Source organism: Salvelinus fontinalis, unplaced genomic scaffold (assembly GCF_029448725.1).
Source record: "Salvelinus fontinalis isolate EN_2023a unplaced genomic scaffold, ASM2944872v1 scaffold_0260, whole genome shotgun sequence".
Classification (NCBI taxonomy): Eukaryota; Metazoa; Chordata; class Actinopteri; order Salmoniformes; family Salmonidae; genus Salvelinus; species Salvelinus fontinalis.
The window spans coordinates 194,652-218,400 of record NW_026600469.1 but is presented as its reverse complement, the minus strand read 5'-3'; the positions used below and the strand labels follow the sequence as shown (position 1 = coordinate 218,400).

Sequence of the window (23,749 nt, the reverse complement as noted above, 5' to 3'; positions counted from 1 at the left end):
GGAACCTCTACCAGACATGTGTAATGTAGTCAGACAGGAACCTCTACCAGACATCTGTAATGTAGTCAGACAGGAACCTCTACCTGACATGTGTAATGTAGTCAGACAGGAAGCTCAACCTGCCATGTGTCTGTAATGTAGTCAGACAGGAAGCTCTACCTGCCATGTGTCTGTAATGTAGTCAGACAGGAACCTCTACCTGACATGTGTAATGTAGTCAGACAGGAAGCTCTACCTGCCATGTGTCTGTAATGTAGTCAGACAGGAACCTCTACCTGACATGTGTAATGTAGTCAGACAGGAACCTCTACCAGACATGTGTAATGTAGTCAGACAGGAACCTCTACCTGCCATGTGTCTGTATTGTAGTCAGACAGGAACCTCTACCTGACATGTGTCTGTAATTTAGTCAGACAGGAACCTCTACCTGACATGTGTAATGTAGTCAGACAGGAACCTCTACCTGACATGTGTCTGTAATGTAGTCAGACAGGAACCTCTACCTGACATGTGTCTGTAATGTAGTCAGACAGTAAGCTCTACCTGCCATGTGTCTGTAATGTAGTCAGACAGGAACCTCTACCTGACATGTGTCTGTAATGTAGTCAGACAGGAACCTCTACCTGACATGTGTAATGTAGTCAGACAGGAACCTCTACCAGACATGTGGAATGTAGTCAGACAGGAACCTCTACCTGATGTCTGTAATGTAGTCAGACAGGAACCTCTACCTGACATGTGTCTGTAATTTAGTCAGACAGGAACCTCTACCTGATGTCTGTAATGTAGTCAGACAGGAACCTCTACCTGACATGTGTCTGTAATGTAGTCAGACAGGAACCTCTACCAGACATGTATAATGTAGTCAGACAGGAATCTCTACCTGACATGTGTCTGTAATGTAGTCAGACAGGAACCTCTACCTGATGTCTGTAATGTAGTCAGACAGGAACCTCTACCTGACATGTGTCTGTAATGTAGTCAGACAGGAACCTCTACCTGATGTCTGTAATGTAGTCAGACAGGAACCTCTACCTGACGTCTGTAATGTAGTCAGACAGGAATCTCTACCTGATGTGTAGTCAGACAGGAACCTCTACCTGATGTGTAGTCAGACAGGAACCTCTACCTGATGTGTAGTCAGACAGGAACCTCTACCTGATGTATGTAATGTAGCCAGACAGGAACCTCTACCTGATGTCTGTAATGTAGTCAGACAGGAACCTCTACCAGATGTGTAGTCAGACAGGAATCTCTACCTGATGTGTAGTCAGACAGGAACCTCTACCTGATGTGTAGTCAGACAGGAATCTCTACCTGATGTGTAGTCAGACAGGAACCTCTACCTGATGTGTAGTCAGACAGGAACCTCTACCTGATGTATGTAATATAGCCAGACAGGAACCTCTACCTGATGTCTGTAATGTAGTCAGACAGGAACCTCTACCAGACATGTGTCTGTAATGTAGTCAGACAGGAACCTCTACCTGACATGTGTCTGTAATGTAGTCAGACAGGAACCTCTACCTGACGTGTGTCTGTAATGTAGTCAGACAGGAACCTCTACCTGATGTCTGTAATGTAGTCAGACAGGAACCTCTACCTGATGTCTGTAATATAGTCAGACAGGAACCTCTACCTGATGTCTGTAATGTAGCCAGACAGGAACCTCTACCTGATGTATGTAATGTAGCCAGACAGGAACCTCTACCTGATGTCTGTAATGTAGTCAGACAGGAACCTCTACCAGACATGTGTCTGTAATGTACTCAGACAGGAACCTCTACCTGACATGTGTCTGTAATGTAGTCAGACAGGAACCTCTAACTGACATGTGTCTGTAATGTAGTCAGACAGGAACCTCTACCTGACGTGTGTCTGTAATGTAGTCAGACAGGAACCTCTACCTGATGTATGTAATATAGTCAGACAGGAACCTCTACCTGACATGTGTCTGTAATGTAGTCAGACAGGAACCTCTACCTGACGTATGTCTGTAATGTAGTCAGACAGGAACCTCTACCTGACGTCTGTAATGTAGTCAGACAGGAACCTCTACCTGATGTCTGTAATGTAGCCAGACAGGAACCTTTACCTGATGTCTGTAATGTAGTCAGACAGGAACCTCTACCTGATGTCTGTAATGTAGTCAGACAGGAACCTCTACCTGATGTCTGTAATGTAGTCAGACAGGAACCTCTACCTGATGTCTGTAATGTAGTCAGACAGGAACCTCTACCTGACATGTGTCTGTAATGTAGTCAGACAGGAACCTCTACCTGACGTCTGTAATGAAGTCAGACAGGAACCTCTACCTGATGTCTGTAATGTAGTCAGACAGGAACCTCTACCTGACATGTATCTGTAATGTAGTCAGACAGGAACCTCTACCTGATGTCTGTAATGTAGTCAGACAGGAACCTCTACCTGATGTCTGTAATGTAGCCAGACAGGAACCTCTACCTGACATGTGTCTGTAATGTAGTCAGACAGGAACCTCTACCTGATGTCTGTAATGTAGTCAGACAGGAACCTCTACCTGATGTCTGTAATGTAGTCAGACAGGAACCTCTACCTGATGTCTGTAATGTAGTCAGACAGGAACCTCTACCTGACGTCTGTAATGTAGTCAGACAGGAACCTCTACCTGATGTCTGTAATGTAGCCAGACAGGAACCTCTACCTGACATGTGTCTGTAATGTAGTCAGACAGGAACCTCTACCTGATGTCTGTAATGTAGTCAGACAGGAACCTCTACCTGATGTCTGTAATGTAGTCAGACAGGAACCTCTACCTGACGTCTGTAATGTAGTCAGACAGGAACCTCTACCTGATGTCTGTAATGTAGTCAGACAGGAACCTCTACCTGATGTCTGTAATGTAGTCAGACAGGAACCTCTACCTGATGTCTGTAATGTAGTCAGACAGGAACCTCTACCAGACATGTGTCTGTAATGTAGTCAGACAGGAACCTCTACCAGACATGTGTCTGTAATGTAGTCAGACAGGAACCTCTACCTGACGTCTGTAATGTAGTCAGACAGGAACCTCTACCTGACATGTGTCTGTAATGTAGTCAGACAGGAACCTCTACCAGACATGTGTCTGTAATGTAGTCAGACAGGAACCTCTACCTGATGTCTGTAATGTAGTCAGACAGGAACCTCTACCTGACGTCTGTAATGTAGTCAGACAGGAACCTCTACCTGACATGTGTCTGTAATGTAGTCAGACAGGAACCTCTACCTGACATGTGTCTGTAAGGTAGTCAGACAGGAACCTCTACCTGACTTCTGTAATGTAGCCAGACAGGAACCTCTACCTGACATGTGTCTGTAATGTAGTCAGACAGGAACCTCTACCTGACGTCTGTAATGTAGCCAGACAGGAACCTCTACCTGACGTGTGTCTGTAATGTAGTCAGACAGGAACCTCTACCTGACCTCGTCCACTGTGTCTCTCTCCCGGTTCAGGTGTCAGGGGATCATCAAGGCTCAGCTGAAGTCAGAGGATAAGAGGAGGGCCGACTTTCACAACGCGCCTCCTTTCCCTGGTATCAAGACGTACGTGGACCCTGACACATATGAAGACCCAACGCAGGCTGTCCACGAGTTCACCAAGGAGATAGATCCTTCTAGAATACGCATCGAGAGGGTGATAGGAGCAGGTACTGAGAGAGAGACACACACACACACACACACACACACACACACACACACACACACACACACACACACACACACACACACACACACACACACACACACACACACACACACACACACACACACGTGCAAGCAAGCATGCACACGGTAGTTATATAGGATGGTGTGTATAGACAGTAGTTATATAGGATGGTGTGTATAGACAGTAGTTATATAGGATGGTGTGTATAGACAGTAGTTATATAGGATGGTGTGTATAGACAGTAGTTATATAGGATGGTGTGTATAGACAGTAGTTATATAGGATGGTGTGTATAGACAGTATAGACAGTAGTTATATAGGATGGTGTGTATAGACAGTATAGACAGTAGTTATAGAGGATGGTGTGTATAGACAGTAGTTATATAGGATGGTGTGTATAGACAGTAGTTATATAGGATGGTGTGTATAGACAGTATAGACAGTAGTTATATAGGATGGTGTGTATAGACAGTATAGACAGTAGTTATATAGGATGGTGTGTATAGACAGTAGTTATATAGGATGGTGTGTATAGACAGTATAGACAGTAGTTATATAGGATGGTGTGTATAGACAGTAGTTATATAGGATGGTGTGTATAGACAGTAGTTATATAGGATGGTGTGTATAGACAGTATAGACAGTAGTTATTTAGGATGGTGTGTATAGACAGTAGTTATATAGGATGGTGTGTATAGACAGTATAGACAGTAGTTATATAGGATGGTGTGTATAGACAGTAGTTATATAGGATGGTGTGTATAGACAGTAGTTATATAGGATGGTGTGTATAGACAGTATAGACAGTAGTTATATAGGATGGTGTGTATAGACAGTAGTTATATAGGATGGTGTGTATAGACAGTAGTTATATAGGATGGTGTGTATAGACAGTAGTTATATAGGATAGTGTGTATAGACAGTATAGACAGTAGTTATATAGGATGGTGTGTATAGACAGTAGTTATATAGGATGGTGTGTATAGACAGTATAGACAGTAGTTATATAGGATGGTGTGTATAGACAGTAGTTATATAGTTTGGTGTGTATAGACAGTAGTTATATAGGATGGTGTGTATAGACAGTAGTTATATAGGATGGTGTGTATAGACAGTAGTTATATAGGATGGTGTGTATAGACAATATAGACAGTAGTTATATAGGATGGTGTGTATAGACAGTAGTTATATAGGATGGTGTGTATAGACAGTATAGACAGTAGTTATATAGGATGGTGTGTATAGACAGTAGTTATATAGGATGGTGTGTATAGACAGTATAGACAGTAGTTATATAGGATGGTGTGTATAGACAGTAGTTATATAGGATGGTGTGTATAGACAGTAGTTATATAGGATGGTGTGTATAGACAGTATAGACAGTAGTTATATAGGATGGTGTGTATAGACAGTATAGACAGTAGTTATATAGGATGGTGTGTATAGACAGTAGTTATATAGGATGGTGTGTATAGACAGTATAGACAGTAGTTATATAGGATGGTGTGTATAGACAGTATAGACAGTAGTTATATAGGATGGTGTGTATAGACAGTAGTTATATAGGATGGTGTGTATAGACAGTAGTTATATAGGATGGTGTGTATAGACAGTAGTTATATAGGATGGTGTGTATAGACAGTAGTTATATAGGATGGTGTGTATAGACAGTAGTTATATAGGATGGTGTGTATAGACAGTAGTTATATAGGATGGTGTGTATAGACAGTATAGACAGTAGTTATATAGGATGGTGTGTATAGACAGTAGTTATATAGGACGGTGTGTATAGACAGTAGTTATATAGGATGGTGTGTATAGACAGTAGTTATATAGGATGGTGTGTATAGACAGTAGTTATATAGGATGGTGTGTATAGACAGTATAGACAGTAGTTATATAGGATGGTGTGTATAGACAGTATAGACAGTAGTTATATAGGATGGTGTGTATAGACAGTAGTTATATAGGATGGTGTGTATAGACAGTATAGACAGTAGTTATATAGGATAGTGTGTATAGACAGTAGTTATATAGGATGGTGTGTATAGACAGTAGTTATATAGGATGGTGTGTATAGACAGTAGTTATATAGGATGGTGTGTATAGACAGTAGTTATATAGGATGGTGTGTATAGACAGTAGTTATATAGGATGGTGTGTATAGACAATATAGACAGTAGTTATATAGGATGGTGTGTATAGACAGTATAGACAGTAGTTATATAGGATGGTGTGCATAGACAGTAGTTATATAGGATGGTGTGTATAGACAGTAGTTATATAGGATGGTGTGTATAGACAGTATAGACAGTAGTTATATAGGATGGTGTGTATAGACAGTAGTTATATAGGATGGTGTGTATAGACAGTAGTTATATAGGATGGTGTGTATAGACAGTAGTTATATAAGATGGTGTGTATAGACAGTATAGACAGTAGTTATATAGGATGGTGTGTATAGACAGTATAGACAGTAGTTATATAGGATGGTGTGTATAGACAGTATAGACAGTAGTTATATAGGATGGTGTGTATAGACAGTAGTTATATAGGATGGTGTGTATAGACAGTAGTTATATAGGATGGTGTGTATAGACAGTAGTTATATAGGATGGTGTGTATAGACAGTATAGACAGTAGTTATTTAGGATGGTGTGTATAGACAGTAGTTATATAGGATGGTGTTTATAGACAGTAGTTATATAGGACGGTGTGTATAGACAGTAGTTATATAGGATGGTGTGTATAGACAGTAGTTATATAGGATGGTGTGTATAGACAGTATAGACAGTAGTTATATAGGATGGTGTGTATAGACAGTAGTTATATAGGATGGTGTGTATAGACAGTATAGAAAGTAGTTATATAGGATGGTGTGTATAGACAGTATAGACAGTAGTTATATAGGATGGTGTGTATAGACAGTATAGACAGTAGTTATATAGGATGGTGTGTATAGACAGTAGTTATATAGGATGGTGTGTATAGACAGTATAGACAGTAGTTATATAGGATGGTGTGTATAGACAGTATAGACAGTAGTTATATAGGATGGTGTGTATAGACAGTAGTTATATAGGATGGTGTGTATAGACAGTAGTTATATAGGATGGTGTGTATAGACAGTATAGACAGTAGTTATATAGGATGGTGTGTATAGACAGTATAGACAGTAGTTATATAGGATTGTGTGTATAGACAGTAGTTATATAGGATGGTGTGTATAGACAGTAGTTATATAGGATGGTGTGTATAGACAGTAGTTATATAGGATGGTGTGTATAGACAGTAGTTATATAGGATGGTGTGTATAGACAGTAGTTATATAGGATGGTGTGTATAGACAGTAGTTATATAGGATGGTGTGTATAGACAGTAGTTATAGAGGATGGTGTGTATAGACAGTAGTTATACGGGATGGTGTGTATAGACAGTATAGACAGTAGTTATATAGGATGGTGTGTATAGACAGTATAGACAGTAGTTATATAGGATGGTGTGTATAGACAGTATAGACAGTAGTTATATAGGATGGTGTGTATAGACAGTAGTTATAGAGGATGGTGTGTATAGACAGTAGTTATACGGGATGGTGTGTATTGACAGTATAGACAGTAGTTATATAGGATGGTGTGTATAGACAGTATAGACAGTAGTTATATAGGATGGTGTGTATAGACAGTATAGACAGTAGTTATATAGGATGGTGTGTATAGACAGTAGTTATATAGGATGGTGTGTAGAGACAGTAGTTATATAGGATGGTGTGTATAGACAGTAGTTATATAGGATGGTGTGTATAGACAGTAGTTATATAGGATGGTGTGTATAGACAGTATAGACAGTAGTTATATAGGATGGTGTGTATAGACAGTAGTTATATAGGATGGTGTGTATAGACAGTATAGACAGTAGTTATGTAGGATGGTGTGTATAGACAGTAGTTATATAGGATGGTGTGTATAGACAGTATAGACAGTAGTTATATAGGATGGTGTGTATAGACAGTAGTTATATAGGATGGTGTGTATAGACAGTAGTTATATAGGATGTTGTGTATAGACAGTAGTTATATAGGATGGTGTGTATAGACAGTATAGACAGTAGTTATATAGGATGGTGTGTATAGACAGTATAGACAGTAGTTATATAGGATGGTGTGTATAGACAGTAGTTATATAGGATGGTGTGTATAGACAGTAGTTATATAGGATGGTGTGTATAGACAGTAGTTATATAGGATAGTGTGTATAGACAGTATAGACAGTAGTTATATAGGATGGTGTGTTTAGACAGTATAGACAGTAGTTATATAGAATGGTGTGTATAGACAGTATAGACAGTAGTTATATAGGATGGTGTGTATAGACAGTAGTTATATAGGATGGTGTGTATAGACAGTATAGACAGTAGTTATATAGGATGGTGTGTATAGACAGTATAGACAGTAGTTATATAGGATGGTGTGTATAGACAGTAGTTATATAGGATGGTGTGTATAGACAGTAGTTATACGGGATGGTGTGTAGAGACAGTAGTTATATAGGATGGTGTGTATAGACAGTAGTTATATAGGATGGTGTCTATAGACAGTAGTTATATAGGATGGTGTGTATAGACAGTAGTTATATAGGATGGTGTGTATAGACAGTATAGACAGTAGTTATATAGGATGGTGTGTATAGACAGTATAGACAGTAGTTATATAGGATGGTGAGTATAGACAGTAGTTATATAGGATGGTGTGTATAGACAGTATAGACAGTAGTTATATAGGATGGTGTGTATAGACAGTAGTTATATAGGATGGTGTGTATAGACAGTAGTTATATAGGATGGTGTGTATAGACAGTAGTTATATAGGATGGTGTGTATAGACAGTAGTTATATAGGATGGTGTGTATAGACAGTAGTTATATAGGATGGTGTGTATAGACAGTAGTTATATAGGATGGTGTGTATAGACAGTAGTTATATAGGATGGTGTGTATAGACAGTAGTTATATAGGATGGTGTGTATAGACAGTAGTTATATAGGATGGTGTGCATAGACAGTAGTTATATAGGATGGTGTGTATAGACAGTAGTTATATAGAATGGTGTGCATAGACAGTAGTTATATAGAATGGTGTGCATAGACAGTATAGACAGTAGTTATATAGGATGGTGTGTATAGACAGTAGTTATATAGAATGGTGTGTATAGACAGTAGTTATATAGGATAGTGTGTATAGACAGTATAGACAGTAGTTATATAGGATGGTGTGTATAGACAGTAGTTATATAGGATGGTGTGTTTAGACAGTATAGACAGTAGTTATATAGGATGGTGTGTATAGACAGTAGTTATATAGGATGGTGTGTATAGACAGTAGTTATATAGGATGGTGTGTATAGACAGTAGTTATATAGGATAGTGTGTATAGACAGTATAGACAGTAGTTATATAGGATGGTGTGTTTAGACAGTATAGACAGTAGTTATATAGAATGGTGTGTATAGACAGTATAGACAGTAGTTATATAGGATGGTGTGTATAGACAGTAGTTATATAGGATGGTGTGTATAGACAGTATAGACAGTAGTTATATAGGATGGTGTGTATAGACAGTATAGACAGTAGTTATATAGGATGGTGTGTATAGACAGTAGTTATATAGGATGGTGTGTATAGACAGTAGTTATACGGGATGGTGTGTAGAGACAGTAGTTATATAGGATGGTGTGTATAGACAGTAGTTATATAGGATGGTGTGTATAGACAGTAGTTATATAGGATGGTGTGTATAGACAGTAGTTATATAGGATGGTGTGTATAGACAGTATAGACAGTAGTTATATAGGATGGTGTGTATAGACAGTATAGACAGTAGTTATATAGGATGGTGAGTATAGACAGTAGTTATATAGGATGGTGTGTATAGACAGTAGTTATATAGGATGGTGTGTATAGACAGTAGTTATATAGGATGGTGTGTATAGACAGTAGTTATATAGGATGGTGTGTATAGACAGTAGTTATATAGGATGGTGTGTATAGACAGTAGTTATATAGGATGGTGTGTATAGACAGTAGTTATATAGGATGGTGTGTATAGACAGTAGTTATATAGGATGGTGTGCATAGACAGTAGTTATATAGGATGGTGTGTATAGACAGTAGTTATATAGAATGGTGTGCATAGACAGTAGTTATATAGAATGGTGTGCATAGACAGTATAGACAGTAGTTATATAGGATGGTGTGTATAGACAGTAGTTATATAGAATGGTGTGCATAGACAGTAGTTATATAGAATGGTGTGCATAGACAGTATAGACAGTAGTTATTTGCCGGCTACCTGCCATTAGTAACCGAAATGTTGCAAGATCGAATCCCCGAGCTGACAAGGTAAAAATCTGTTGTTCTGCCTCTGAACAAGGCAGTTAACCCACCGTTCCTAGGGACGTCATTGAAAATAAGAATTAGTTCTTAACTGACTTGCCTTGTTAAATAAAGGTAAAATAAATAAGAAAAAATGGAGGGTTTCCCCCAGCAGTGAGGGTTTCCCCCAGCAGTGAGGGTTTCCCCCAGCAGTGAGGGTTTCCCCCAGCAGTGGAATGTTATTGAGGGTTTCCCCCAGCAGTGGAATGTTATTGAGGGTTTCCCTCAGCAGTGGAATGTTATTTAGGGTTTCCCCCAGCAGTGAGGGTTTCCCCCAGCAGTGGAATGTCAGTGAGGGTTTCCCCCAGCAGTGAGGGTTTCCCCCAGCAGTGGAATGTTATTGAGGGTTTCCCCCAGCAGTGGAATGTTATTGAGGGTTTCCCCCAGCAGTGAGTGTTATGCTGATGAAGGAGGACCCAAAAGCGACGTAATAGAAACAGAGTCTTTATTCCAATCTTAAACAAACAATGATGTTCCTGGATATTATCCAAAGGTAATCCAAAACAGGAAACTGAAAACCTCTTGTCAGTAGAGAGGAACGACTGGAGACGCGACCACCGACTGCAGGTCGCTTCAGGAAGGCACAGACCGTAGCTGACATAGACACCTGCTCACACGCAACTTCTGACAAATGCAAAAACACAACAGGGCGGAACAAGGACACAGAGCAGCTAACCTCAAACAAGAATCCGACAAAGACAGAAGCAGAAAACAGAGGGAGAAATAGGGACTCAAATCAGAGGGCAAAATAGGGGACAGGTGTGAAAGAGTAAATAAGGTCGTTAGGAGAATGAGAACCAGCTGGGAGCAAGAACGGAACGATAGAGAGAGAGAGCGGGAGAGGGAAAAAGGGAGGAGGAGAGAGAGGAATAGAAAGAGGGAAAGAACCTAATAAGACCAGCAGAGGGAAGCACAGGGACAAGACATGAAGATCAAAGACAAAACATGACAGTACCCCCCCACTCACCAAGCGCCTCCTGGCGCACTCGAGGAGGAACCCTGGCGGCGACGAAGGAAATCATCAATCAACGAACGGTCCAGCACGTCCCGAGATGGAACCCAACTCCTCTCCTCAGGACCGAAACCCTCCCCATCCACTAAGTACTGTTGACCACGTCCCTGAGAACGCATGTCCATGATCTTCCGTTCCTTGTAAATAGGTGCGCCCTCGACAAGGACGGGAGGGGGGGAGGGAAGACGAACGGGGGCGCGAAGAAAAGGCTTGACACAAGAGACATGGAAGACAGGGTGGATGCGACGAAGATGTCGCGGAAGAAGCAGTCGCACAGCGACAGGATTAACGACCTGAGAGACACGGAACGGACCAATGAACCGCGGAGTCAACTTGCGAGAAGCTGTCGTAATGGAAAGGTTACGAGTGGAAAGCCACACTCTCTGACCGCGACAATACCTAGGACTCTTAATCCTACGTTTATTGGCGGCTCTCACAGTCCTCCCCGCCGACGAAGGCAGACCGGTAATAAAGTCTAAGGCGATCTGAGACCATGGTCGAGAAGGAATGGGAAGCGGTCTAAAACGACCGGCAGGAGGAGAGTTACCTGACTTAGTCTGCGCGCAGTCCGAACAAGCAGCCACGAAACGGCGCGTGTCCCGCTCCTGAGTAGGCCACCAAAACCGCTGGCGAATCGAAGCAAGCGTACCCCGAACGCCGGGGTGACCAGCTAACTTGGCAGAATGAGCCCACTGAAGAACAGCCAGACGAATAGAGACAGGAACGAACAGAAGGTTACTAGGACAAGCGCGCGGCGACGCAGTGTGAGTGAGTGCTTGCTTTACCTGTCTCTCAATTCCCCAGACAGTCAACCCGACAACACGCCCTTCAGGGAGAATCCCCTCGGGTTCCGATGGCGACAATCGATGAGAAAAGAAAGCGCAAGGATGGACCTTATCGTCAGACTGGAAGCGCTGGGACAGAATGGCTCCCACGCCCACCTCTGAAGCGTCAACCTCGACAATGAATTGTTTAGTGACGTCAGGAGTAACAAGGATAGGGGCGGATGTAAAACGCTTCTTGAGGAGATCAAAAGCTCCCTGGGCGGAACCAGACCACTTAAAGCAAGACTTGACAGAAGTCAGAGCTGTGAGAGGGGCAGCCACTTGACCGAAATTACGAATGAAACGCCGATAGAAATTAGCGAAACCGAGAAAGCGCTGTAACTCGACACGTGACTTAGGAACAGGCCAATCGCTGACATCCTGGACCTTAGCGGGATCCATCTGAATGCCTTCAGCAGACAGATAATCATCGAGAGCCTTACGTTCGGGAGCCGACAGAGAGAATAATCTACCCCGAGGAGAAGTGGTCCCCGGATGGAGATCAATACAACAATCATACGACCGGTGAGGAGGAAGAGAGTTGGCTCTGGACCGACTGAAGACCGTGCGTAGATCATGATATTCCTCCGGCACTCCTGTCACATCACCAGGCTCCTCCTGAGTAGAGGGGACAGAAGAAACAGGAGGGATAGCAGACATTAAACACTTCACATGACAAGAAACGTTCCAGGAAAGGATAGAATTACTAGACCAATTAATAGAAGGATTATGACATACTAGCCAGGGATGACCCAAAACAACAGGTGTAACAGGTGAACAAAAAATCAAAAAAGAAATGGTCTCACTGTGGTTACCAGATACTGTGAGGGTTAAAGGTAGTGTCTCATATCTGATACTGGGGAGAGGACTACCATCTAAGGCGAACATGGGTGTGATCCTCCCTAACTCTCTGAAAGGAATGTCATGTTTCCGAGCCCATGCTTCGTCCATAAAACAACCCTCAGCCCCAGAGTCTATCAAGGCACTGCAGGAAGCAGCCGACCCGGTCCAGCGTAGATGGACCGACAAGGTAGTACAGGATCTTGATGGAGAGACCTGAGTAGTAGCGCTCACCAGTAGCCCTCTGCTTACTGATGAGCTCTGGCCTTTAACTGGACATGACATGACAAAATGTCCAGCAGAACCGCAATAGAAGCAAAGGCGGTTGGTGATTCTCCGTTCCCTCTCCTTAGTCGAGATGTGAACACCTCCCAGCTGCATGGGCTCAGTCTCTGAGCCGATGGAAGGAGATGGTCGAGATGCGGAGAAGGGAAACCCCGTTAACGCGAGCTCTCTTCCACGAGCTCGGTGACGAAGATCTACCCGTCGTTCTATGCGGATAGCGAGTGCAATCAAAGAGTCCACGCTGGAAGGAACCTCCCGGGAGAGAATCTCATCCTTAACCTCAGCGTGGAGTCCCTCCAGAAAACGAGCGAGCAACGCCGGCTCGTTCCAGTCACTGGATGCAGCAAGAGTACGAAACTCTATAGAGTAATCCGTTATGGATCGATCACCTTGACATAGGGAAGCCAGACCCCTGGAAGCCTCCTTCCCAAAAACTGAACGATCAAAGACCCGTATCATCTCCTCCTTAAAGTTCTGATAAACGTCAGAACACTCAGCCCTTGCCTCCCAAATAGCTGTGCCCCACTCCCGAGCCCGCCCAGTAAGGAGTGATATGACGTAAGCGATCCGAGCTCTCTCTCCAGAGTATGTGTTGGGCTGGAGAGAGAACACAATATCACACTGGGTGAGAAAGGAGCGACACTCAGTGGGCTGTCCAGAGTAACATGGTGGATTATTAACCCTGGGTTCCGGAGACTCGGAAGACCAGGAAGTAGCTTGTGGTACGAGACGAAGACTCTGAAACTGTCCTGAGAGATCGGAGACCTGAGCGGCCAGGGTCTCAACGGCATGACGAGCAGCAGACAATTCCTGCTCGTGTCTGCCGAGCATTGCTCCCTGGAACTTGACGGTAGTGTTGAGAGAATCCATAGTCGCTGGGTCCATTCTTGGTCGGATTCTTCTGTTATGCTGATGAAGGAGGACCCAAAAGCGACGTAATAGAAACAGAGTCTTTATTCCAATCTTAAACAAACAATGATGTTCCTGGATATTATCCAAAGGTAATCCAAAACAGGAAACTGAAAACCTCTTGTCAGTAGAGAGGAACGACTGGAGACGCGACCACCGACTGCAGGTCGCTTCAGGAAGGCACAGACCGTAGCTGACATAGACACCTGCTCACACGCAACTTCTGACAAATGCAAAAACACAACAGGGCGGAACAAGGACACAGAGCAGCTAACCTCAAACAAGAATCCGACAAAGACAGAAGCAGAAAACAGAGGGAGAAATAGGGACTCAAATCAGAGGGCAAAATAGGGGACAGGTGTGAAAGAGTAAATAAGGTCGTTAGGAGAATGAGAACCAGCTGGGAGCAAGAACGGAACGATAGAGAGAGAGAGCGGGAGAGGGAAAAAGGGAGGAGGAGAGAGAGGAATAGAAAGAGGGAAAGAACCTAATAAGACCAGCAGAGGGAAGCACAGGGACAAGACATGAAGATCAAAGACAAAACATGACAGTGAGGGTTTCCCCCAGCAGTGGAATGTTATTGAGGGTTTCCCTCAGCAGTGGAATGTTATTGAGGGTTTCCCCCAGCAGTGGAATGTTATTGAGGGTTTCCCTCAGCAGTGGAATGTTATTGAGGGTTTCCCCCAACAGTGGAATGTTATTGAGGGTTTCCCCCAACAGTGGAATGTTATTGAGGGTTTCCCCCAGCAGTGAGGGTTTCCCCCAGCAGTGGAATGTTATTGAGGGTTTCCCCCAGCAGTGAGGGTTTCCCCCAGCAGTGAGGGTTTCCCCCAACAGTGGAATGTTATTGAGGGTTTCCCCCAGCAGTGAGGGTTTCCCCCAGCAGTGGATTGTTATTGAGGGTTTCCCCCAGCAGTGAGGGTTTCCCCCAGCAGTGGAATGTTATTGAGGGTTTCCCCCAACAGTGGAATGTTATTGATGGTTTCCCCCAACAGTGGAATGTTATTGAGGGTTTCCCCCAACAGTGGAATGTTATTGAGGGTTTCCCCCAGCAGTGGAATGTTATTGAGGGTTTCCCCCAGCAGTGGAATGTTATTGAGGGTTTCCCTCAGCAGTGGAATGTCATTGAGGGTTTCCCCCAGCAGTGGAATGTTATTGATGGTTTACCCCAGCAGTGGAATGTCATTGAGGGTTTCCCTCAGCAGTGAGGGTTTCCCCCAGCAGTGGAATGTTATTGAGGGTTTCCCCCAACAGTGGAATGTTATTGAGGGTTTCCCCCAACAGTGGATTGTTATTGAGGGTTTCCCCCAACAGTGGAATGTTATTGAGGGTTTCCCCCAGCAGTGGAATGTTATTGAGGGTTTCCCCCAGCAGTGGAATGTTATTGAGGGTTTCCCCCAACAGTGGAATGTTATTGAGGGTTTCCCTCAGCAGTGGAATGTTATTGAGGGTTTCCCTCAGCAGTGGAATGTTATTGAGGGTTTCCCCCAGCAGTGGAATGTTATTGAGGGTTTCCCCCAGCAGTGGAATGTTATTGAGGGTTTCCCCCAGCAGTGGAATGTTATTGAGGGTTTCCCCCAACAGTGGAATGTTATTGAGGGTTTCCCTCAGCAGTGGAATGTTATTGAGGGTTTCCCCCAGCAGTGGAATGTTATTGAGGGTTTCCCTCAGCAGTGAAATGTTATTGAGGGTTTCCCCCAACAGTGGAATGTTATTGAGGGTTTCCCCCAGCAGTGGAATGTTATTGAGGGTTTCCCTCAGCAGTGGAATGTTATTGATGGTTTCCCCCAGCAGTGGAATGTCATTGAGGGTTTCCCTCAGCAGTGAGGGTTTCCCCCAGCAGTGGAATGTTATTGAGGGTTTCCCCCAACAGTGGAATGTTATTGAGGGTTTCCCTCAGCAGTGGAATGTTATTGAGGGTTTCCCTCAGCAGTGGAATGTTATTGAGGGTTTCCCTCAGCAGTGGAATGTTATTGAGGGTTTCCCCCAACAGTGGAATGTTATTGAGGGTTTCCCCCAGCAGTGGAATGTTATTGAGGGTTTCCCCCAGCAGTGGAATGTTATTGAGGGTTTCCCTCAGCAGTGGAATGTTATTGAGGGTTTCCCCCAACAGTGGAATGTTATTGAGGGTTTCCCCCAGCAGTGGAATGTCATTGAGGGTTTCCCTCAGCAGTGAGGGTTTCCCCCAGCAGTGGAATGTCATTGAGGGTTTCCCTCAGCAGTGAGGGTTTCCCCCAGCAGTGGAATGTTATTGAGGGTTTCCCCCAGCAGTGGAATGTTATTGAGGGTTTCCCCCAACAGTTGAATGTTATTGAGGGTTTCCCCCAGCAGTGGAATGTTATTGAGGGTTTCCCTCAGCAGTGGAATGTTATTGAGGGTTTCCCCCAGCAGTGGAATATTATTGAGGGTTTCCCTCAGCAGTGGAATGTTATTGAGGGTTTCCCTCAGCAGTGGAATATTATTGAGGGTTTCCCCCAGCAGTGGAATGTTATTGAGGGTTTCCCCCAGCAGTGGAATGTTATTGAGGGTTTCCCTCAGCAGTGGAATGTTATTGAGGGTTTCCCTCAGCAGTGGAATATTATTGAGGGTTTCCCTCAGCAGTGAGGGTTTCCCCCAGCAGTGGAATATTATTGAGGGTTTCCCTCAGCAGTGGAATGTTATTGAGGGTTTCCCCCAGCAGTGGAATGTTATTGAGGGTTTCCCTCAGCAGTGAGGGTTTCCCCCAGCAGTGGAATATTATTGAGGGTTTCCCTCAGCAGTGGAATGTTATTGAGGGTTTCCCTCAGCAGTGGAATATTATTGAGGGTTTCCCCTAGCAGTGGAATATTATTGAGGGTTTCCCCCAGCAGTGGAATATTATTGAGGGTTTCCCCCAGCAGTGGAATGTTATTGAGGGTTTCCCCCAACAGTGGAATGTTATTGAGGGTTTCCCCCAGCAGTGGAATATTATTGAGGGTTTCCCCTCAGCAGTGGAATATTATTGAGGGTTTCCCTCAGCAGTGGAATGTTATTGAGGGTTTCCCTCAACAGTGGAATGTTATTGAGGGTTTCCCCCAACAGTGGAATGTTATTGAGGGTTTCCCTCAGCAGTGGAATGTTATTGAGGGTTTCCCTCAGCAGTGGAATGTTATTGAGGGTTTCCCCCAACAGTGGAATGTTATTGAGGGTTTCCCCCAGCAGTGGAATATTATTGAGGGTTTCCCTCCGCAGTGGAATATTATTGAGGGTTTCCCTCAGCAGTGGAATGTTATTGAGGGTTTCCCCCAGCAGTGGAATGTTATTGAGGGTTTCCCCCAGCAGTGGAATGTTATTGAGGGTTTCCCCCAGCAGTGGAATGTTATTGAGGGTTTCCCCCAGCAGAGGAATGTTATTGAGGGTTTCCCCCAACAGAGGAATGTTATTGAGGGTTTCCCCCAGCAGTGAGGGTTTCCCCCAGCAGAGGAATGTTATTGAGGGTTTCCCCCAACAGAGGAATGTTATTGAGGGTTTCCCCCAGCAGAGGAATGTTATTGAGGGTTTCCCCCAGCAGTGAGGGTTTCCCCCAGCAGTGGAATGTTATTGAGGGTTTCCCCCAGCAGTGGAATGTTATTGAGGGTTTCCCTCAGCAGTGGAATGTTATTTAGGGTTTCCCCCAGCAGTGAGGGTTTCCCCCAGCAGTGGAATGTTATTGAGGGTTTCCCTCAGCTGTGGAATGTTATTTAGGGTTTCCCCCAACAGTGAGGGTTTCCCCCAGCAGTGGAATGTTATTGAGGGTTTCCCTCAGCAGTGGAATGTTATTTAGGGTTTCCCTCAGCAGTGGAATGTTATTGAGGGTTTCCCTCAGCAGTGGAATGTTATTGAGGGTTTCCCTCAGCAGTGGAATGTTATTGAGGGTTTCCCCCAGCAGTGTAATGTTATTGAGGGTTTCCCCCAGCAGTGGAATGTTATTGAGGGTTTCCCCCAGCAGTGAGGGTTTCCCTCAGCAGTGGAATGTTATTGAGGGTTTCCCTCAGCAGTGGAATGTTATTGAGGGTTTCCCCCAGCAGTGGAATGTTAGTGAGGGTTTCCCCCAGCAGTGGAATGTTAGTGAGGTTTCCCTCAGCAGTGGAATGTTATTGAGGGTTTCCCTCAGCAGTGGAATGTTAGTGAGGGTTTCCCTCAGCAGTGGAATGTTATTGAGGGTTTCCCCCAGCAGTGAGGGTTTCCCCCAGCAGTGGAATGTTATTGAGGGTTTCCCCCAGCAGTGGAATGTTATTGAGGGTTTCCCCCAACAGTGGAATGTTATTGAGGGTTTCCCCCAGCAGTGGAATATTATTGAGGGTTTCCCCTCAGCAGTGGAATATTATTGAGGGTTTCCCTCAGCAGTGGAATGTTATTGAGGGTTTCCCTCAACAGTGGAATGTTATTGAGGGTTTCCCCCAACAGTGGAATGTTATTGAGGGTTTCCCTCAGCAGTGGAATGTTATTGAGGGTTTCCCTCAGCAGTGGAATGTTATTGAGGGTTTCCCCCAACAGTGGAATGTTATTGAGGGTTTCCCCCAGCAGTGGAATATTATTGAGGGTTTCCCTCCGCAGTGGAATATTATTGAGGGTTTCCCTCAGCAGTGGAATGTTATTGAGGGTTTCCCCCAGCAGTGGAATGTTATTGAGGGTTTCCCCCAGCAGTGGAATGTTATTGAGGGTTTCCCCCAGCAGTGGAATGTTATTGAGGGTTTCCCCCAGCAGAGGAATGTTATTGAGGGTTTCCCCCAACAGAGGAATGTTATTGAGGGTTTCCCCCAGCAGTGAGGGTTTCCCCCAGCAGAGGAATGTTATTGAGGGTTTCCCCCAACAGAGGAATGTTATTGAGGGTTTCCCCCAGCAGAGGAATGTTATTGAGGGTTTCCCCCAGCAGTGAGGGTTTCCCCCAGCAGTGGAATGTTATTGAGGGTTTCCCCCAGCAGTGGAATGTTATTGAGGGTTTCCCTCAGCAGTGGAATGTTATTTAGGGTTTCCCCCAGCAGTGAGGGTTTCCCCCAGCAGTGGAATGTTATTGAGGGTTTCCCTCAGCTGTGGAATGTTATTTAGGGTTTCCCCCAACAGTGAGGGTTTCCCCCAGCAGTGGAATGTTATTGAGGGTTTCCCTCAGCAGTGGAATGTTATTTAGGGTTTCCCTCAGCAGTGGAATGTTATTGAGGGTTTCCCTCAGCAGTGGAATGTTATTGAGGGTTTCCCTCAGCAGTGGAATGTTATTGAGGGTTTCCCCCAGCAGTGTAATGTTATTGAGGGTTTCCCCCAGCAGTGGAATGTTATTGAGGGTTTCCCCCAGCAGTGAGGGTTTCCCTCAGCAGTGGAATGTTATTGAGGGTTTCCCTCAGCAGTGGAATGTTATTGAGGGTTTCCCCCAGCAGTGGAATGTTAGTGAGGGTTTCCCCCAGCAGTGGAATGTTAGTGAGGTTTCCCTCAGCAGTGGAATGTTATTGAGGGTTTCCCTCAGCAGTGGAATGTTAGTGAGGGTTTCCCTCAGCAGTGGAATGTTATTGAGGGTTTCCCCCAGCAGTGAGGGTTTCCCCCAGCAGTGGAATGTTATTGAGGGTTTCCCCCAGCAGTGGAATGTTATTGAGGGTTTCCCCCAACAGTGGAATGTTATTGAGGGTTTCCCCCAGCAGTGAGGGTTTCCCCCAGCAGTGGAATGTTATTGAGGGTTTCCCCCAGCAGTGAGGGTTTCCCCCAGCAGTGGAATGTTATTGAGGGTTTCCCTCAGCAGTGGAATGTTATTGAGGGTTTCCCCCAGCAGTGGAATGTTATTGAGGGTTTCCCCCAGCAGTGGAATGTCATTGAGGGTTTCCCCCAGCAGTGGAATGTTATTGAGGGTTTCCCTCAGTCCCGATCCTGATGTTTTAAGTAATGTGACTGCCATCTAGTGGACACTGTGTCTAAGTGTAGCTAGTCGTCACCTCACTGTGGGGGAAAGTAGTTACAGCACTCAGATCAGTGGTGAGATTCATCACCAGGGGGAATCTTCCAACCAGACAGTGTTCAGTCTGACTCAGACACTGTAGACAGTGTTCAGTCTAACTCAGGCACTGTAGACAGTGTTCAGTCTAACTCAGGCACTATAGACAGTGTTCAGTCTAACTCAGGCACTGTAGACAGTGTTCAGTCTAACTCAGGCACTGTAGACAGTGTTCAGTCTAACTCAGGCACTATAGACAGTGTTCAGTCTAACTCAGGCACTATAGACAGTGTTCAGTCTAACTCAGGCACTATAGACAGTGTGCAGTCTAACTCAGGCACTGTAGACAGTGTTCAGTCTAACTCAGGCACTGTAGACAGTGTTCAGTCTAACTCAGGCACTATAGACAGTGTTCAGTCTAACTCAGGCACTGTAGACAGTGTTCAGTCTAACTCAGACACTATAGACAGTGTTCAGTCTAACTCAGGCACTGTAGACAGTGTTCAGTCTAACTCAGGCACTGTAGACAGTGTTCAGTCTAACTCAGGCACTATAGACAGTGTTCAGTCTAACTCAGGCACTATAGACAGTGTTCAGTCTAACTCAGGCACTATAGGCAGTGTTCAGTCTAACTCAGGCACTGTAGACAGTGTTCAGTCTAACTCAGGCACTGTAGACAGTGTTCAGTCTAACTCAGGCACTGTAGACAGTGTTCAGTCTAACTCAGGCACTGTAGGCAGTGTTCAGTCCAACTCAGGCACTATAGACAGTGTTCAGTCTAACTCAGGCACTGTAGACAGTGTTCAGTCTAACTCAGGCACTATAGACAGTGTTCAGTCTAACTCAGGCTCTATAGACAGTGTTCAGTCTAACTCAGGCACTGTAGACAGTGTTCAGTCTAACTCAGGCACTATAGACAGTGTTCAGTCTAACTCAGGCACTATAGACAGTGTTCAGTCTAACTCAGGCACTGTAGACAGTGTTCAGTCTAACTCAGGCACTGTAGACAGTGTTCAGTCTAACTCAGGCACTGTAGACAGTGTTCAGTCCAACTCAGGCACTATAGACAGTGTTCAGTCTAACTCAGGCACTGTAGACAGTGTTCAGTCTAACTCAGGCACTATAGACAGTGTTCAGTCTAACTCAGGCTCTATAGACAGTGTTCAGTCTAACTCAGGCACTGTAGACAGTGTTCAGTCTAACTCAGGCACTGTAGACAGTGTTCAGTCTAACTCAGGCACTGTAGACAGTGTTCAGTCTAACTCAGGCACTGTAGACAGTGTTCAGTCTAACTCAGGCACTGTAGACAGTGTTCAGTCTAACTCAGGCACTATAGACAGTGTTCAGTCTAACTCAGGCACTATAGACAGTGTTCAGTCTAACTCAGGCACTATAGACAGTGTGCAGTCTAACTCAGGCACTGTAGACAGTGTTCAGTCTAACTCAGGCACTGTAGACAGTGTTCAGTCTAACTCAGGCACTATAGACAGTGTTCAGTCTAACTCAGGCACTGTAGACAGTGTTCAGTCTAACTCAGACACTATAGACAGTGTTCAGTCTAACTCAGGCACTGTAGACAGTGTTCAGTCTAACTCAGGCACTGTAGACAGTGTTCAGTCTAACTCAGGCACTATAGACAGTGTTCAGTCTAACTCAGGCACTATAGACAGTGTTCAGTCTAACTCAGGCACTATAGGCAGTGTTCAGTCTAACTCAGGCACTGTAGACAGTGTTCAGTCTAACTCAGGCACTGTAGACAGTGTTCAGTCTAACTCAGGCACTATAGACAGTGTTCAGTCTAACTCAGGCACTGTAGACAGTGTTCAGTCTAACTCAGACACTATAGACAGTGTTCAGTCTAACTCAGGCACTGTAGACAGTGTTCAGTCTAACTCAGGCACTGTAGACAGTGTTCAGTCTAACTCAGGCACTATAGACAGTGTTCAGTCTAACTCAGGCACTATAGACAGTGTTCAGTCTAACTCAGGCACTATAGGCAGTGTTCAGTCTAACTCAGGCACTGTAGACAGTGTTCAGTCTAACTCAGGCACTGTAGACAGTGTTCAGTCTAACTCAGGCACTGTAGACAGTGTTCAGTCTAACTCAGGCACTGTAGACAGTGTTCAGTCCAACTCAGGCACTATAGACAGTGTTCAGTCTAACTCAGGCACTGTAGACAGTGTTCAGTCTAACTCAGGCACTATAGACAGTGTTCAGTCTAACTCAGGCTCTATAGACAGTGTTCAGTCTAACTCAGGCACTGTAGACAGTGTTCAGTCTAACTCAGGCACTGTAGACAGTGTTCAGTCTAACTCAGGCACTATAGACAGTGTTCAGTCTAACTCAGGCACTGTAGACAGTGTTCAGTCTAACTCAGGCACTGTAGACAGTGTTCAGTCTAACTCAGGCACTGTAGACAGTGTTCAGTCTAACTCAGGCACTATAGACAGTGTTCAGTCTAACTCAGGCACTATAGACAGTGTTCAGTCTAACTCAGGCACTGTAGACAGTGTTCAGTCTAACTCAGGCACTGTAGACAGTGTTCAGTCTAACTCAGGCACTGTAGACAGTGTTCAGTCTAACTCAGGCACTATAGACAGTGTTCAGTCTAACTCAGGCACTGTAGACAGTGTTCAGTCTAACTCAGGCACTGTAGACAGTGTTCAGTCTAACTCAGGCACTGTAGACAGTGTTCAGTCCAACTCAGGCACTATAGACAGTGTTCAGTCTAACTCAGGCACTGTAGACAGTGTTCAGTCTAACTCAGGCACTGTAGACAGTGTTCAGTCTAACTCAGGCACTGTAGACAGTGTTCAGTCTAACTCAGGCACTGTAGACAGTGTTCAGTCTAACTCAGGCTCTATAGACAGTGTTCAGTCTAACTCAGGCACTGTAGACAGTGTTCAGTCTAACTCAGGCACTGTAGACAGTGTTTAGTCTAACTCAGGCACTATAGACAGTGTTCAGTCTAACTCAGGCACTATAGACAGTGTTCAGTCTAACTCAGGCACTGTAGACATTGTTCAGTCTAACTCAGGCACTGTAGACAGTGTTCAGTCTAACTCAGGCACTATAGACAGTGTTCAGTCTAACTCAGGCACTATAGACAGTGTTCAGTCTAACTCAGGCACTGTAGACAGTGTTCAGTCTAACTCAGGCACTGTAGACAGTGTTCAGTCTAACTCAGGCACTGTAGACAGTGTTCAGTCTAACTCAGACACTGTAGACAGTGTTCAGTCTAACTCAGGCACTGTAGACAGTGTTCAGTCTAACTCAGGCACTATAGACAGTGTTCAGTCTAACTCAGGCACTATAGACAGTGTTCAGTCTAACTCAGGCACTATAGACAGTGTGCAGTCTAACTCAGGCACTGTAGACAGTGTTCAGTCTAACTCAGGCACTGTAGACAGTGTTCAGTCTAACTCAGGCACTATAGACAGTGTTCAGTCTAACTCAGGCACTGTAGACAGTGTTCAGTCTAACTCAGACACTATAGACAGTGTTCAGTCTAACTCAGGCACTGTAGACAGTGTTCAGTCTAACTCAGGCACTGTAGACAGTGTTCAGTCTAACTCAGGCACTATAGACAGTGTTCAGTCTAACTCAGGCACTATAGACAGTGTTCAGTCTAACTCAGGCACTATAGGCAGTGTTCAGTCTAACTCAGGCACTGTAGACAGTGTTCAGTCTAACTCAGGCACTGTAGACAGTGTTCAGTCTAACTCAGGCACTATAGACAGTGTTCAGTCTAACTCAGGCACTGTAGACAGTGTTCAGTCTAACTCAGACACTATAGACAGTGTTCAGTCTAACTCAGGCACTGTAGACAGTGTTCAGTCTAACTCAGGCA

The 23,749-nt window shown here is 44.5% G+C and overlaps 1 protein-coding gene across 1 annotated transcript in view; it reads left to right on the top strand.

Moving 5' to 3' along the window:
* The window catches only part of LOC129845267 (ephrin type-A receptor 6-like), a 56,084-nt gene that overhangs the window by 12,361 nt on the left and 19,974 nt on the right, over positions 1-23,749 (top strand). Inside the window, exon 4 of the mRNA XM_055913138.1 lies at positions 3,475-3,668. Within this exon, the coding sequence (XP_055769113.1) occupies positions 3,475-3,668 (194 nt within the window). The remainder of the gene's footprint in view (positions 1-3,474; positions 3,669-23,749) is intronic.